Source organism: Balaenoptera acutorostrata, chromosome 19 (assembly GCF_949987535.1).
Source record: "Balaenoptera acutorostrata chromosome 19, mBalAcu1.1, whole genome shotgun sequence".
Classification (NCBI taxonomy): Eukaryota; Metazoa; Chordata; class Mammalia; order Artiodactyla; family Balaenopteridae; genus Balaenoptera; species Balaenoptera acutorostrata.
The window spans coordinates 36,785,773-36,802,039 of record NC_080082.1 but is presented as its reverse complement, the minus strand read 5'-3'; the positions used below and the strand labels follow the sequence as shown (position 1 = coordinate 36,802,039).

Sequence of the window (16,267 nt, the reverse complement as noted above, 5' to 3'; positions counted from 1 at the left end):
GAATTGCCATATGACCCTGCATTTCTATACCTAGGTGTATACCAATAAGAACTGAAAAACACGCTGCTTACAGATGACATGATACTATACATAGAGAATCCTAAAGACTCTACCAGAAAACTACTAGAGCTTATCAATGAATTTGGTAAAGTAGCAGGATACAAAATTAATGCACAGAAGTCTCTTGCATTGATATACACTAATGATGAAAAACCTGAAAGAGAAATTAAGGAAATACTCCCATTTACCATTACAACAAAAAGAATAAAATACCTAGGGATAAACCTACCTAAGGAGACAAAAGACCTGTATGCAGAAAACTATGACATTGATGAAAGAAATTAAAGATAATACAAACAGATGGAGAGATATACCATGTTCTTGGATTGGAAGAATCAACATTGTGAAAATGACTATACTACCCAAAGCAATCTACAGATTCAATGCAATCCCTATCAAACTACCAATGGCATTTTTCACAGAACTAGAACAAATAATTTCACAGGCGATAAACCCACACACATATGGTCACCTTATCTTTGATAAAGGAGGCAAGAATATACAACGGAGAAAAGACAGCCTCTTCAATAAGTGGTGCTGGAAAACTGGACAGCTACATGTAAAAGAATGAAATTAGAACACTCCCTAACACCATACACAAAAATAAACTCAAATGGATTAGAGAACTAAATGTAAGACCGGACACTATAAAACTCTTGGAGGAAAACATAGGAAGAACACTCTTTGACATAAATCATAGCAAGATCTTTTTTGACCCACCTGCTAGAGAAATGGAAATCAAAACAAAAATAAACAAATGGGACCTAATGAAACTTATAAGCTTTTGCACAGTAAAGGAAATCATAAACAGGACAAAAAGCCAACCCTCAGAATGGGAGAAAATATTTGCAAACAAAGCAACTGACAAAGGATTAATCTCCAAAATATACAAGCAGCTCATGCAGCTCAATATCAAAAAAACAAACAACCCAATCCAAAAATGGGCAGAAGATCTAAATAGACATTTCTCCAAAGAAGATATACAGATTACCAACAAACACATGAAAGAATGCTCAACATCACTAATCATTAGAGAAATGGAAATCAAAACTACAATGAGATATCACCTCACACTGGTCAGAATAGCCATCATCAAAAAATCTACAAACAATAAATGCTGGAGAGGGTGTGGAGAAAAGGGAACCCTCTTGCACTGTTGGTGCAAATGTAAATTGATACAGCCACTATGGAGAACAGTATGGAGGCTCCTTATAAAACTAAAAATAGAACTACCATATGACCCAGCAATCCCACTACTGGGCATATACCCTGAGAAAAACATAATTCAAAAAGAGACAGGTACCACAACGTTCACTGCTGCACTATATACAATAGCCAGGACACGGAAGCAACCTAAGTGTCCTCTCACAGATGAATGGATAAAGAAGATGTGGCACATATATGCAATGGAATATTACTCATAAAAAGAAAAGAAATTGAGTTATTTGTAGTGAGGTGGATGGACCTAGAGTCTGTCATACAGAGTGAAGTAAGTCAGAAAGAGAAAAACAAATACCATATGCTAATGCATATATATGGAATCTAAAAAAAAAAAAAAAATGGTTCTAATGAATCCAGAGGCAGGACAGGAATAAAGATGCAGACGTAGAGAATGGACTTGAGGACACAGGGAGGGGGAAGGGTAAGCTGTGACAAAATGAGACAGTAGCATTGACATATATATACACTACCAAATGTAAAATAGATAGCTAGTGGGAAGCAGCTGCATTGCACGGTGAGATCAGCTGGGTGCTTTGTGACCACCTAGAGGGGTGGGATAGGGAGGGTAGGAGGGAGACGCAAAAGGGAGGGGGTATGGGGATATATGTATATGTATAGCTGATGCACCTTGTTATATACAGCAGAAACTAATACAACATTGTAAAGCAATTATACTCCAATAAAGATGTGAAAAAAAAAAGAATTGAAAACAGGTATTCAAACAAATACTGGTACATGAATGCTCTTAGCAGCACTATTCACAATAACCCAAATATCTACCAATGGATGAATGAATAAACAAAATGTCATATACCCATACAATGAAAATATTATTCAGTCATAAAAATAACTGGAGTACTGATACATGATACAATATGGATGAATCTTTAAAACATTATGCTATGTGAAAGAAGCCAGACTCAAAAGGTCACATCTTGTATGATTTCATTTATATGAAATACCCATAATAGGAAAATCCTAGAGACAGAAAGAAGATTAGTGGTTACCAAGTGCAGGGGTAAAGGAGAAAGGGAGAGTGTCTGCTTAATGGGTACAGGGTTTCCTTTCGGAGAGACGAAAAGTCACTGGAACTAGGTGATGGTTGCACAATGTTGTAAATGTTCTAAATCTCACTAAAGTGTACACAATGATGGTTAATTTTAATAATGTTATGCAAATTTTATCTCATTAAAAAACCAATAGTACTAAGTTTTCACATATCCTTCATTTAGTTACTCCTAATGTTAACATCTAATATAACCATAGTGCATTTGTCAAAATCAGGAAGGTCATACTGGTAAACTATTAGGAACTACAGAAAGAAGAGCAAGTTTAAATAAAATCATTTCCCCACAATTCCTCACCAGTGAAGAACACTCCAGCATCAAAGGCATTCCTAATTATCAAGGCCCTACTTAAATCAGCTTCCTCCAAAAGGCCTTTACTCCTCTCTCACTGTTTCACTATTATACTTTTCTCTACTAATAGCACTTTGGTTTGCCTTATAGTTACTTGAGGAACTATTTCTCTGAGAGTGTATCCTAAGTACCCTGACTCATAGATATTTGTATCTACAATGCCTAACCAGGGCCTGGCTCCCAAATACTGGCTGAACCGAATCGTAGTCTCAAGTAGTATCTCCTATTCTTCTCTACTTCTAGTTAGAATTTGCTATTTTTTTCACAGTACTATGTTCCAGTCCAATATGGAAGCACAGATATGTCATCCCCGAAGAGCAATTAAAGGCTAATTAAGTCTAACTTAATTGTCAACACAGTATCCAATTGAGTAGACAGCAAACAAGGTTCACCTGTGAATTTAGTTTTGAAGTGTTTGGAAAGTGGAAAGGAACAATTGACTAATTTGTTATTGGTAGGTGGATTCTGGAAAAAAGAATAAGCATTCAACAGGAGAAATTTTTCTCTATGCAAAGGGTTCTACAAAGAGTAACTTCTTCCCAATAACCTTCTTCTACATTCTTTTTAGCACATACTGGGCCTCATCTATAACCTAAACAAGACACTAAAAACCAAACCAAGCAGTATTCCTACAACTTGATTGTATTACTTTAACTAAAACCCCATAATATAGGGTTATGATAATAAGAAAATATTAATATACATTGTAAAGTTATATTTAGCATTTGTTGTATGGTAATTCAATACCAAGCACTCATGTCATGTTTTTCTTTCATACTACACAAGGTTAGAAATGCTTAAAATAATTTCAGTTAAGTCCAATTCAATAATCATTGGTTCACTTCTCTTTAAGATGTGCCATTTATTCATCAGCTCTTTAAATTCGAAGCTTTAAAGTACTTTTAATTACATACAAAATAATCAGACTCAGGCTAGAGATTCTATGACAAGTTTGACATAAAGTCATTTCAGAAGAGTTTCTCATGTTCCCAACAAATTTGTAATTATATGCTGAAAATGAATTAAAACAACACAAACTTTTACACAGTTGAGCTCCATGAGGTTAATCATGTGGCTGTCTTTAATTACTATGCTAGCAGTTATTGATCTAATTTCCCATAGATTTTTTTACAGGTCTGCTTTGAAACAAGTTATAGCTAGAGTTTTGGAAAATCTCAACTAACTTGTGACATTTTTGTCTTAGGAACTATTTAACAAAACGTACATTTCAAATGAATCTAGAACAGCGATAAAGCAAAAGTCATAAAGTGGCAGACTATGGGCCAAATTCAGCATAAAATGTGTTTTATTTGACCTACACATTGTTTAAAAAAGTTTGAATTAAGAGGTAAAACAAATTAAAAATCAGATTTCAAATAAAAATCAGGATTTCCAACTTCTCTTGAAATATCAGAAGGTCTGGCAAGCAACTGGCCCTTTTCACACAGAGTTAGAGCCTGCAGGCAGGTCAAGTCCCAAGCTCCCCAAACTGTTCACTAACTTTGTTTTCCTTCTGGGCCCCATCAGACACTTGAGTTTGCAACTCCTAACAAAATATTAATTGTAATATTGCTATCTTGAACATTTCAAATCAATATTCAAGTTCTTCACAGTATTTTAAGTTTTACACTTGTTTCCTATACTCTGATATTTTACATTAACAGCTCTTAAAAGGCAGTTAGCAGATTCTTATAGTTTATTTTACATACAGTGTCTATTTACCATTCTGATGACTACCAAAGGTGGGGGGAGAAAGAGCTTTTGATTCTTTCATGGTGCATTTTAAGACGACTGAAAACTGAAGTTGCCTAAGATAACTAAATTGTTTAAAAATTTAAATAGGTGAAAATAAAATTCATTTCTCCTTCTGCCTTTAATGTTGCTCTTTATACACAACATACTTTTTCAGTAAGAAGCAGACACCATATTTTTCAAGCAACTATATCCATATAAACTATAATTTCCTTAACTCCATTTGAATGCCAAGGTCACAGATGTAAACTGCTCTGATGACAAAGGAAGAAACAGCAGAGATGAAAAAGTGGGCAGTTCTGAGCCATGTTGAATCTATCTGTTGACATTTCTTGACCTCTGTAGAAAATTCCAATTACTAGTTTGTCCCCAACAGGAAACATAATTATGTCAAGGTGTTCTAATTTGTAGTCATCATCACCTTTAATCTCAAAGAATAGCATTTATCAAAGGATGAATTTAAATGTAATTAATGTCAACTGTAGCTTTTAGTTGCCTATTATGGTAACTGCTCTTAGAAATGACTGCTAATCCACTCACTTTTCAATGATCAGCCTACACTGAGTTGTCATTATTTAAGATACCCAGGTAAGGGACTTCCCTGGTGGCACAGTGGTTAAGAATCTGCCTGTCAATGCTGGGGACACAGGTTCAATCCCTGGTCCGGGAAGATCCCACATGCCGTGGACCAACTAAGCCCGTGCACCACAACCACTGAGCCTGCGCTCTAGAGCCCGTGAGCCACAACTACTGAGCCCGCGTGCCTCAACTACTGAAGCCCAGGTACCTAGACCTGTGCTTCATGACAAGAGAAGCCACCACATTGAGAAGCCTGCGCACTGCAATGAAGAGTAGCCCCCACTCGACACAACTAGAGAAAGCCCGTGCATGGCAACGAAGACCCAATGCAGCCAAAAATAAATAAATAATTAATTAATTTAAAAAACAACAACAACACTCATGTAATACAATTGAACTATTAAAAAAAAAAAAAAGAAAAAAAAAGATACCCAGGTAAAAGCAGTTACTAGGAGATGGGTCTAGCGTGAAGATGGGTCTAGCATGCTTCTCTAAGCTGCCTAGTCCAGTGGTCTTGAAAACTTTTGCTCCAATAGACTCTTAAAGAATTTACAAAAACTATATCCCTTAATACCTTGAAGTTCATTTCTAAGAAAGTAATATAAATATTTTCAACGTTTTAAATAGCTACAAAAGCATGTAATCTTTAAGCCTATTAGAAATACTGATATTTTAAAATAAAATGATTACTCTAATTAATGGAACAGAATAGGGAGCCCAGAAATAAACCCACACACTTATAGTCAATTAATCTATGACAGTGGAGGCAACAATATACAATGGAGAAAAGACAGTCTCTTCAATAAGTGGTGCTGGGAAAACTGGACAGCTACATGTGAAACAATGAAATCAGAACATACTCTAACACCATATACAAAAATAAACTCTAAATGGATTACAGACCTAAATGTAAGACTAGATACTATAAAACACCTAGAGGAAAACATAGGCAGAACACTCTTTGACATAAATCGCAGCAATATTCTTTTGGATCCATCTCCTAAAGCAAAGGAAATAAAAGCAAAAAATAAACAAATGAGACGTAATTAAACTTAAAAGCTTTCACACAGCAAAGGAAACCACTGACAAAATGAAAAGACAACTTACTGAATTGAAGAAAATATTTGCAAATGATATGACTAATAAGGGATTAATATCCAACATATATAAACAGCTCATATAAATAACTCAACATCAAAAAAACAACCAACCCAATTAAAAAATGGGCAGAAGAACTGAATAGACATTTTTCCAAAGAGAAAATGCAGATGGCCAACAGGCACATGGAAAGATGCTCAACCTGGCTAATTATCAGGGAAATGTAAATCAAAACCATAATGAGATATGACCTCATACCTGTCAGAATGGCTATCATCAAAAAGAACACAAATAACAAATGTTGGTGAGGATGTAGAGAAAATGGAACCCTCGTACACTGTTGGTAGGAATGTAAATTGGTACAGCCACTGTGGAAAACAGTATGGAAGTTTCTCAAATAATAAAAACAGAGCTACCATATGATACAGCAATTGCACTCCTAGGTATATATATCTAAAACAAAAACACTAATTCAAAAAGATATGTTCATAGCAGCATTATTTATGAAAGCCAAGATATGCAAGCAACCTAAGTATCTAACAACAGATCAATAAAGAAGATGTGATATATATATATGTGTGTGTGTAATATATACATATACACATACACATATACATACACACAATGGAATGCTACTTGGCCATAAAAAAGAATGAAATTTTGCCATCTGCAGCAACATGGATGGACTTGAAGGGCATTATGCTAGGTGAAATAAGTCAGACAGAGAAAGATAAAAACTATATGATATCACTTGTATGTGGAATCTAAAAAAATCAACAAACTAGTGAATATAACATAAAGGAAGCAGGCTCAAAGATATAATACAGAACAAACTAGTGGTTACCAGTGGGAGAGGGAAGGAGAAGGGGCAATATAGGGGCAGGGGAGTAAGAGGTACAAACTATTAAGTATAAAACAAGGATATATTGTACAACACAGGGAATTGAGACAATATTTTACAATAATTATAAATGGCATATAACCCTTAAAAGCTGTAAATCACTATATTGTACACCTGTCACCTTTATAATATTTTATAGCAACTATACTTCAATAAAAAAATAAAAATGGGGCTTCCCTGGTGGCGCAGTGGTTGAGAATCTGCCTGCTAGTGCAGGGGACATGGGCTCGAGCCCTGGTCTGGGAAGATCCCACATGCTGCGGAGCAACTAGGCCCGTGAGCCACAACTACTGAGCCGGCGCGTCTGGAGCCTGTGCTCCGCAACAAGAGAGGCCGCGATAGTGAGGCCCGTGCACCGCGATGAAGAGTGACCCCCACTTGCCGCAACTAAAGAAAGCCCTCGCACAGAAACGAAGACCCAACACAGCCATAAATAATAAATAAATAAATAAAAGGAAAAAGATGGTTCAATTAAAAAAAAAACAACAGGATTCAAGGAGGAAAAACTGTAAAAAAATAAATAAAATAAAAAAAATAAAAATGATTACTCTTAAAAATGTATTCAGTAATAGATACCATACTGATTATTATCCACCATCATCCACATACACCCACAAACCACATAAAAAAGCTCTTCTTCTCTTTATCCTTGGACTTGTACTTCTATTCTATTTCTGTTATAGAACTTTATCATGATGTAAAATGTTTTTATATCTGGTCTTTTTAGTGATCACGCTATCATATGTCTCCAAAGAAATGTACATCTTCAAATTGGTATTTAAATTGGCTTTATGCATCCAGGTGTTTTAAAAAAAAATCTCTTTGAGGTTGAGTTATTTTAACTATTACTGTACAACTGATGAAAAAGCTTTGATAGCTTATTAAATCAAAGATAAAATTTCATTGGAAATGCATTTTTTTTGAAGAAATGAATGGAGCTTTAAAATATATTAGTTTACTTATCTTTAGAATAGCATGACACTGCTAGAATGAAACAGGATTCAGCATAAAGTCTACTCCTTTTCTTCATCTTTATAGATACAGATGCTAAGAAATCTTGTTCATATATGTTCATTAAAATCTCCATGGAAATTTAATATTAATATTAAATTAATCTTAATTTTTTAGGTATGATAAATACATTGTAATTATGTATTTTAAAAACATCCTTACTTTTTAGAGATATATACTTAAATATTTATGGATTAAAAATGTCTGGGGAAGGAGTTAGAGAGAGAAATGAAGGAAAAGTTGTGAATGAAGTAAGACTGGCCAAGAGTTGCTAACTGTAGCTGAATGACAGGTGTATTATATGCAAATTCATTGTCCTACTTGCTCTACCTTTGCATATGTTTAAATTTTTCCATAATGAAAGTAAAAAAAAAGAATTTAGAGCTGCTGATTTAGCTCATTCAATTTATGTAAAATGCCTGGTCCTCATTGTCAAACTAATCTCCAAATGAAAGTTATTTTCTGTCAGAGTTTGACCTCATTTTTTCAATTCAAATAAATGTGTTAACATGTGTTTCAAGGAATATTACAAAAACTACTGAGGAAAGTACAGATTATATATTGTAGCAAAGATTGCTAAAAGCAGTCAAAATTAAGGTAATTTTGATAAAATTGATTTATCTATTTTCATAAAATAAGTTATAAAAACAAGATAGTAAATTAACATGCTGTTTATCTTTAGTGAACTTAAAGCATTGCAATGTAAAGTACAGCGAAAATAATTTATAATACAATAAGTATGATAAAAGACGTAATAGTCCATAAATGTATGTGAATACTGAATCTGGTATCTGGCTTCCGGAGTAAATAAAAACAGATTATAAAAATGAGAAATCACACAACTTCTTTCTTATTTCTTTAGACATACCAAATTTTTCCCTATGACTTTAATAAATGAGAAAGGTATATACTACAAAAAATTATTTGGCTCAGGAGCCAGCATGTAAATTTATTTTCTATCAATAGGAGAAAGAAAATAGTAAACCTTTCATAAGACAAGATATTTGACTTTAAATGGAATTTTCTTGATATGATTTGATAAAGTAGGTATTAGCTACGTTATAGAAAAATGCATATCAAATATGAAAGAAATTATGTAAAAGTTTTATCCATAGGTTTGTTAGTCCTTGAGAATGTTCTGGTCACATCTGAAACAATCACTGGCATTTTATCCATAGGTTTGTTAGTCCTTGAGAACGTTCTGGTCACATCTGAAACAATCACTGGCATGATCCAAAACTACATAGGCATGAAAAGTACCTTCCTTCCATTTAATTATGTGTCTTAGGGATAGAGTACCAAGAAGAGCTGAAAGGTCTGCTTTGCTGAATTTGGTGTTTCTTACGGATGCTCTCTGCTGTACACTCCCAGGACCCTCTCTCAATAATTACAGATTCTTTGACAGTAGTCAGGGAATGCAGGAGGCAAAGTCATTAAACAAAAACTGTCATTACTCCCACAACCCCACTCTAGCACATCTGAATTCAGAACATCTCAATGTGGATCAAAATGCTTTTTGCTACCAAGCTTCATCTGAAGAGAAACAGGAAGAAGAAAGAGAAGGAGAGGAAGAACTGGAAATTCTATTAGTTTAGTATATCTGTGTTTCATGCCGTACGGGTTTTTACTCTCCAGGAAATGTATCATTAGTGAGATTTAGGAAGGGTAAAGAATATGGCATTCTTTTTTTTTTTTAATTTTGTTGGTCTGTTTAGTCTTTAAATTTATTTATTTATTTATTTATGGTTGTGTTGGATCTTCGTTTCTGTGTGAGGGCTTTCTCTAGTTGTGCCAAGCGGGGGCCACTCTTCATCGCTGTGCGCGGGCCTCTCACTGTCGCGGCCTCTCTTGTTGCGGAGCACAGGCTCCAGACGCACAGGCTCAGTAATTGTGGCTCACGGGCCTACCTGCTCTGTGGCATGTGGGATCTTCCCAGACCAGGGCTCAAACCCGTGTCCCCTGCATTAGCAGGCAGATTCTCAACCACTGCGCCACCAAGGAAGCCTGTGGCATTCTTATATGAAGGAGGAGAAAGTTATAGTGAAAACAGGTACGTTTTCAGGCTCATCAATTTTAGGTAGGAGTACCTATGAAACCTGAGGATCTAGTTGCTTAACTGATCTGTGTTTGCATATTCCTTTGCAAGTCTTTACTTATGGTAAAGTAAATAAACACAGCCTACCATGCTGTGTATCCAAAGATGGCCACATTATTTCCCATCCCACATGCTCTTTTACATTTCAGTTAAGCCATGCCCACATCAACAGGTAGAGTACATAATCCTCAAATTCCCTAGAATATTAGCTAATTCTTTCATTAGAATGCCACAGAAGTGATGCTGTTTAACTGCCAGGACCGAGCCTTAAAGAAATCTCCAGCTTCTGTCTATACTCTTGTATTGCTTCTTCTTGGAAAACAACCACTATGCTATGAGGAAGTCTAAGTTAACCATGTTGGAGCACCACCAAAGGCCCTCTGTGACTATAACAATGGTAATGGCTATACAGAGTTGAAGGCAGGAGCAAAGGCTTTACAGTTTGGAAGACCAAGATTCAAATCCCAGATCTACCATTTATTTACATTGCAAGCTTAGAGTGGTCACTTAACCTTTGAATTAGCTGGCTCCCTGACAGCGCCTCTTGAGCTACACAGCTACCTGTTGTGGGAAAAATATGAGACAACTGATGGAAACCGCCAACCCCAGAGTTACTAAGTAGATATTTAAAAAAGCAAATAGGCTTGTTTAAGATTCTCTTTCTTCTCATTCTTCCCCATCCAGCCCTGAGCCTCACAGAGGATAAGCTGTGCAACCCTGAGGTATGCCTCTTCAGGAGGGGCATGGTGAGGAGTACAACACATGAGAGAAGAGTGGGAGAAGAAGCATGGCTGAAGAACAGAGTTACATTGGTAAATACTTGATGGGTTATTCACTCACTCTTGGGCCTCTATTAGAATTCAAAGGTATGGGCCAGATAAATCTTAAGGACCTCTTAGAAATAGCCCCTTATGTTCGTAAGAGAAAACGTGGCGATTTCTTTCAGCCATAGCCTTACTTTGTCCAAATGTTCCTACCTCCACAGGGTGTGCAACAGTGATATTACACCTGAGAGACGGCCCTAGCAACACTGGCTCCTAGGGCAGGCAGACAGAAGAGTAGGCAGTCTGAGGAGAAGCATAGGCCCCCATCTCTACTCAGGGCTACTATGGAACTCAGGAACTCACGCAGCTCAGAGCCTAGGCCTCCAGACTGTTAAAAATCAAGTATTTGTAGGGCATTTTCAACAGCATATACATTTTTAAAACATACAATAGGACTCTAATGAAAGAGAACTTAACCTGTATTTTCAGGAATTATAAATTATTTTGATTCATTTTACCCTAAATTGAAATGATAATATACACCAAGCTTACTCAAAGTCTGCTCTATACACATAGCTTCTCTAACTGTGCTTGTTTGTTTTTCTTTTTCTAATTTTTATTGTGGTAAAATATACATAACATAGAAGTTACCATCTTAACGATTTTTAAGTGTACAGTTCATTGGTATTCTATGCTTGTTTTAAAATGGACTTTTTTCAATACATGCAAATAGTAATAAAATAAAACAAAATGGTTTCCTCTCAAAGAAGGAAACAAAATTTTGATATATGCTAATAGAAATATGTTGAATTCAAAACACTTTTAAATATCATCAATATTAATGATGAACAATTACTGTTGAATTTACTTGCACAGAAACTCAAAAGAAGCTCTTTCTAAATGATTACTACAAAGAAAACATATCTAAAAACTTGTAAGATTTAACAAAAAGCAAAGTGAGTAAATTTTGAGAATAACCTCTTAAATTCACTTAGAAACAAGCAAAAGTTCACTTACATACAACACTGCCAACCAGAACATAAAACAAAGCAGTATGATAAATCACCAGGGAATCAAGGGTCATTTAGTTGACTCCCCAAAAGCTTCTCGTGGGACTCCAGGAAATAAAATTATGGATACTTGAGTAACAAGCCACTTGAAATAATCACAGCATATACAATTCTAAGTTATCTGCTAAAGCTTTCACTATTTCTGTGGCTTAATTTTGAAAAGAAAAAGGTTTAGGTGAGAAACGAGAGAATCAATGAATTTATCTCCAATAGCAAAGTTTCTTTAGGAAAAGAGAAAAGTTATAAAACTGATACTCTGTTTCTATGGAAATACCAATAAAAAACTTATTTCTTAAGTCCTAATAGATTCCTTTAAACAACAATGTTCAAAATACAAATGGTATGGGGCTTCCCTGGTGGCGCAGTGGTTGGGAGTCCGCCTGCCAATGCAGGGGACACAGGTTCGTGCCCTGGTCCGGGAGGATCCCACATGCCGCGGAGCGGCTGGGCCCGTGAGCCACAACTACTGAGCCTGCGCGTCTGGAGCCTGTGCTCCTCAACGGGAGAGGCCGCGACGGTGAGAGGCCCGCGCACTGCGATGAAGAGTGGCCCCCACTCGCCACAACTGGAGAAAGCCCTCGCACAGAAACGAAGACCCAACACAGCCATAAATAAAAATAAATAAATAAATTTAAAAAAAAAAAATACAAATGGTATATAAGGTGAGAAAGGGAGGGGGTTGCTAGGGGAATTCTAAGAAAATATGAATCATCTCAAAGCTACCTTTTTCTGTTAAGACTATGGGTACTAATGCTGATTATAAAGTTAAAAGCTGTCCTGATGATTATTTGGTTTTCTTTTGTGTTATAAATCTCTTAATTTTCATATTTTTTCTAAACAATAGACTTAAATGACAAATATCATTATTTCATTAAGATAAATATTTGCAATATTTTCTGTAATGCACCAGCAAACAAACAAATCAGCAGTAAAGATGAAGGGTGATTTAATAAATCAGTCATTGGTTATAATGTAAAAAGATAGAAGTTTACATGGAAAAACAGGGATTTATTCCTTCTGAATTGAGATTAAATACCTATATTTAAATAGAAGATAGTTTTTTCTGCTAATGGAGGAAAAATATCCACTCACATAAATTAGTTAAAAATGGCTGCTTTCAGTGCCATTAATACTCCATTCAAAATATTCATGCAAATGCTTGTAAAGTAAATGGAGTATGGCAAAAGTGCTTGTTTGTCACATACCTGGATTAATATTCCCAGGTATACAACTTGGGCCTGACCCAGTTTGAATGTGTTTGAATTCAGTATATGAGTCACAGAAAATATGAACAGACCAACATTACATTTGGCTTTGATTAAAATTACAGGTACAAGTGTTTTCACGTCAATACTAAAAACAATATCCTGAATGCTTATGCAACATCAGTTTCAAATACCCTTTTACAGAAAATGCTCATTAATGATAACCTAATCACTGCAAAAGCTGCTCTAACACTTAATAGCTAGGTGTTATTTCTAAGTAATGTGGCACATTATTACATTATTTCAAGTCATTAAAAAGTGAGGTGGAGGCGCAAACTGAATCCTCACCTTTGTACATTTAACACACTTCAATTATCTCTGGCACCTCAGCAGAGGTTTAGCACCCTTCCTGTCCCTATCAGATAACCACCACAGTACCAATTAAAAGGGATTCTTCTACCTATCACTGTTTCCAGCTTAGGCTGACCATCTGCACCTTTACTCCAGCCAAACTGATCATGCTAGTTTTACCTGTGGGCAATCTCCTGTTTCCATGCCTATACTGGGCCACTTAAAGCCATGGGCTTTCCAGCACAATTCCATGGGAGCATTTAGCATGCTATTTAAAGATCATTGCAAAATTTCCTATAAAATTAAGGTGCTAGCCAAATTTAATTAAATTTAAGATAATCATGGGTCTGGCATAAATAAGCATAATATTTAAGTTGCAAAAGTTGGTTAGATGCCTTAATAGATAAGATTGGGCTGCCAATCAGAAGTCATGCAAATGGTCCAAAATGTCAATACTAATGGCTTTTTCACTTATACACCTAATCATATGTCTGTAACATAAAATTGATATGGTGAAATACATTTTTCTTATTTTAGTAACATATTAATGCTTGCCCTCATAGAGACATATTCAGCTTTCTGTTGTCAGAATAATGATAATGCTAGCAATAGTCATCCTAACAATGCTCTTGACAAAAATTCTTTTCTGTCTGTTTTTATAACCTCATTTAAAAAGTTATCAGGACAAAGGTAACAGGACAAATCTTGGATACAAACTTGTTACCTATAATATGGTTAGCCACTATTGTTTAATCTGTAACTGAAGTTTAAATGAGAAATATCATAAAATAGTAGAGAATTACTCCAGTATACTGTAGTACGCCAGAGAATAATGTATAAAAAATAAAAGTGAATATATCTTTAGGCAGAATAAGTTTTTAAAGAAGCATCAGAGGAAAAAAAATCTAACATAGAATTCAGAACAAATAAATAAGCTATGACATTATCACACAATATCTAGTAGTTTTTACTTCTTCAATTATCTACAATAGCTGTTTCATAAGTTTAAATTTCCAAAGGTCCAACCACATCATATTAAAAATATTCTAAGTATTTCTTTCACTAAAATGGAGATTACCATGAAATAAACCAGGCCAGAAGTCACCATCACATTCTCAATCACATGTCTACCCAAGACAAACAAGCAGGGCTTGCTATGGTAGGAGTCACCTGTGCCTTCCCCTAGCCCACCCACACTCAGTTCCTCCCAGACATGGCCACAAAGGCAAAGCAAGATCTCCATCCAGCTGGTCTCTAAAGCAGGGTTCTCTTCCAGGTATTTTTCAAAGCTTGAGGAAAAAACAGGTTTCTCATTAAAGATTCACAGTAAGTCTTTCAAAGGTCACTATGACTAGCATAAAAACACTCATATTCTTTATGGAAAACTTTTAAGAAAAAGTGATAGGAAATGTAACAGTTTCACCTCAGAATAGCTCAGATTTTGATAATTTACTTGTCTTTGTGCCTGTGCATCACATTTCAGAAACTAATCATAAAAATACATTACTTCTCCAAAACACAGAGGGAAAATTCATTAGATTTATAGTAGCTGGGAAGACAGATTGATAAAGGTGGTTCTCTGCACTTGCTGGAAAGTCAAAAAAATAAATGTGTTCTGTACTCTTAAAATGTTTGCCTTATCAAATACAGAAAAAATTAACCAAGTTGAAGGTATCTCATGAAAAGTATCTTGCTATCATGAATTCTTGTGTTAGGAAGACAGTTCTATTTAAATCTAGAGGAATTATAATGGAGATTTTTGAATTGCAAGATTCCAGGCAGTTTTCCCTAAGAATGGCATTCTTGGATAATAAGAGAATCCTAGCATACAAACTGGTCAAGGATAGAGTATACGTGGAAAAGTTTCCAGAGCTTAGAGAAGGAATGTTTATATTTTCAGGCAATTATTAATTGCTCATTGAACAAAGAAGGAACAAGGCTTATCAATGAACATCTGGGAGCTAACATGACTAAGGTAGAGAATTCAATCAAGACGGCAGCTATGCATACTATTTAAATTAAATCTTTCCATTTCTAAAAACATCCAATGAACCAATATTTAAATGGGGACTTGCAAAGTTTGTATCTCTAATTTCCAGAGGGATAAAAGGATTATACTGGCTCTACACAGAAACCAGTTGCAGATCAAATCCACAGTGTTTGAGAAAGCTTGTATGTTGACCAAATGTCCTTTTAAAAATCTTAAACAAGGATTTCCAATGAGCTGGGGTTTTTCCCCCAACGGTTAAAGCAATCAGTTCACATAGATACACAGTCCCTCCAGCAGCAACATGTACAATTAATTACATGGATATAATAATATTTACTCACCCTCCTAATAGTATCTGTGGCTGGTTGGATTCATTTGTGATACCAAATATATCAGGAATTAAATCGGCATTGAAGCTAAAAAGAAAACATTAAAAACATTAAGCAGCTATTTTATTAAATTCTCACTTCTAATTTAGTTTAAAAAAAAAAAAAAACTTTGGGGAGGTGTGGTAGACATACAACAGTCAGTATCTGTTGCAATCAATGGAATGTCAGAAGTGGCATGTTTCACTCTGAGGCCAAAGTGTTTAATTTTCATTATTGGACCCTCCAGTCATCTTGGCAATGAGAAGAACATGATGGTACGGCTCCACAGACGACGAGGCCTGTAAGACACTCTGAGAGCTGGCAAAAGAGCCTATCACTGACCCACACTGGACATGCAGTGTGAGCAAGAAATAAACTTTTGTG

At 35.5% G+C, this 16,267-nt stretch overlaps 1 protein-coding gene across 1 annotated transcript in view; it reads right to left on the bottom strand.

The window, feature by feature from the left end:
- ITFG1 (integrin alpha FG-GAP repeat containing 1) overlaps window positions 1–16,267 on the bottom strand; it is a 262,527-nt gene that overhangs the window by 236,263 nt on the left and 9,997 nt on the right. Inside the window, exon 5 of the mRNA XM_057533264.1 lies at window positions 15,857–15,931. Within this exon, the coding sequence (XP_057389247.1) occupies window positions 15,857–15,931 (75 nt within the window). The remainder of the gene's footprint in view (window positions 1–15,856; window positions 15,932–16,267) is intronic.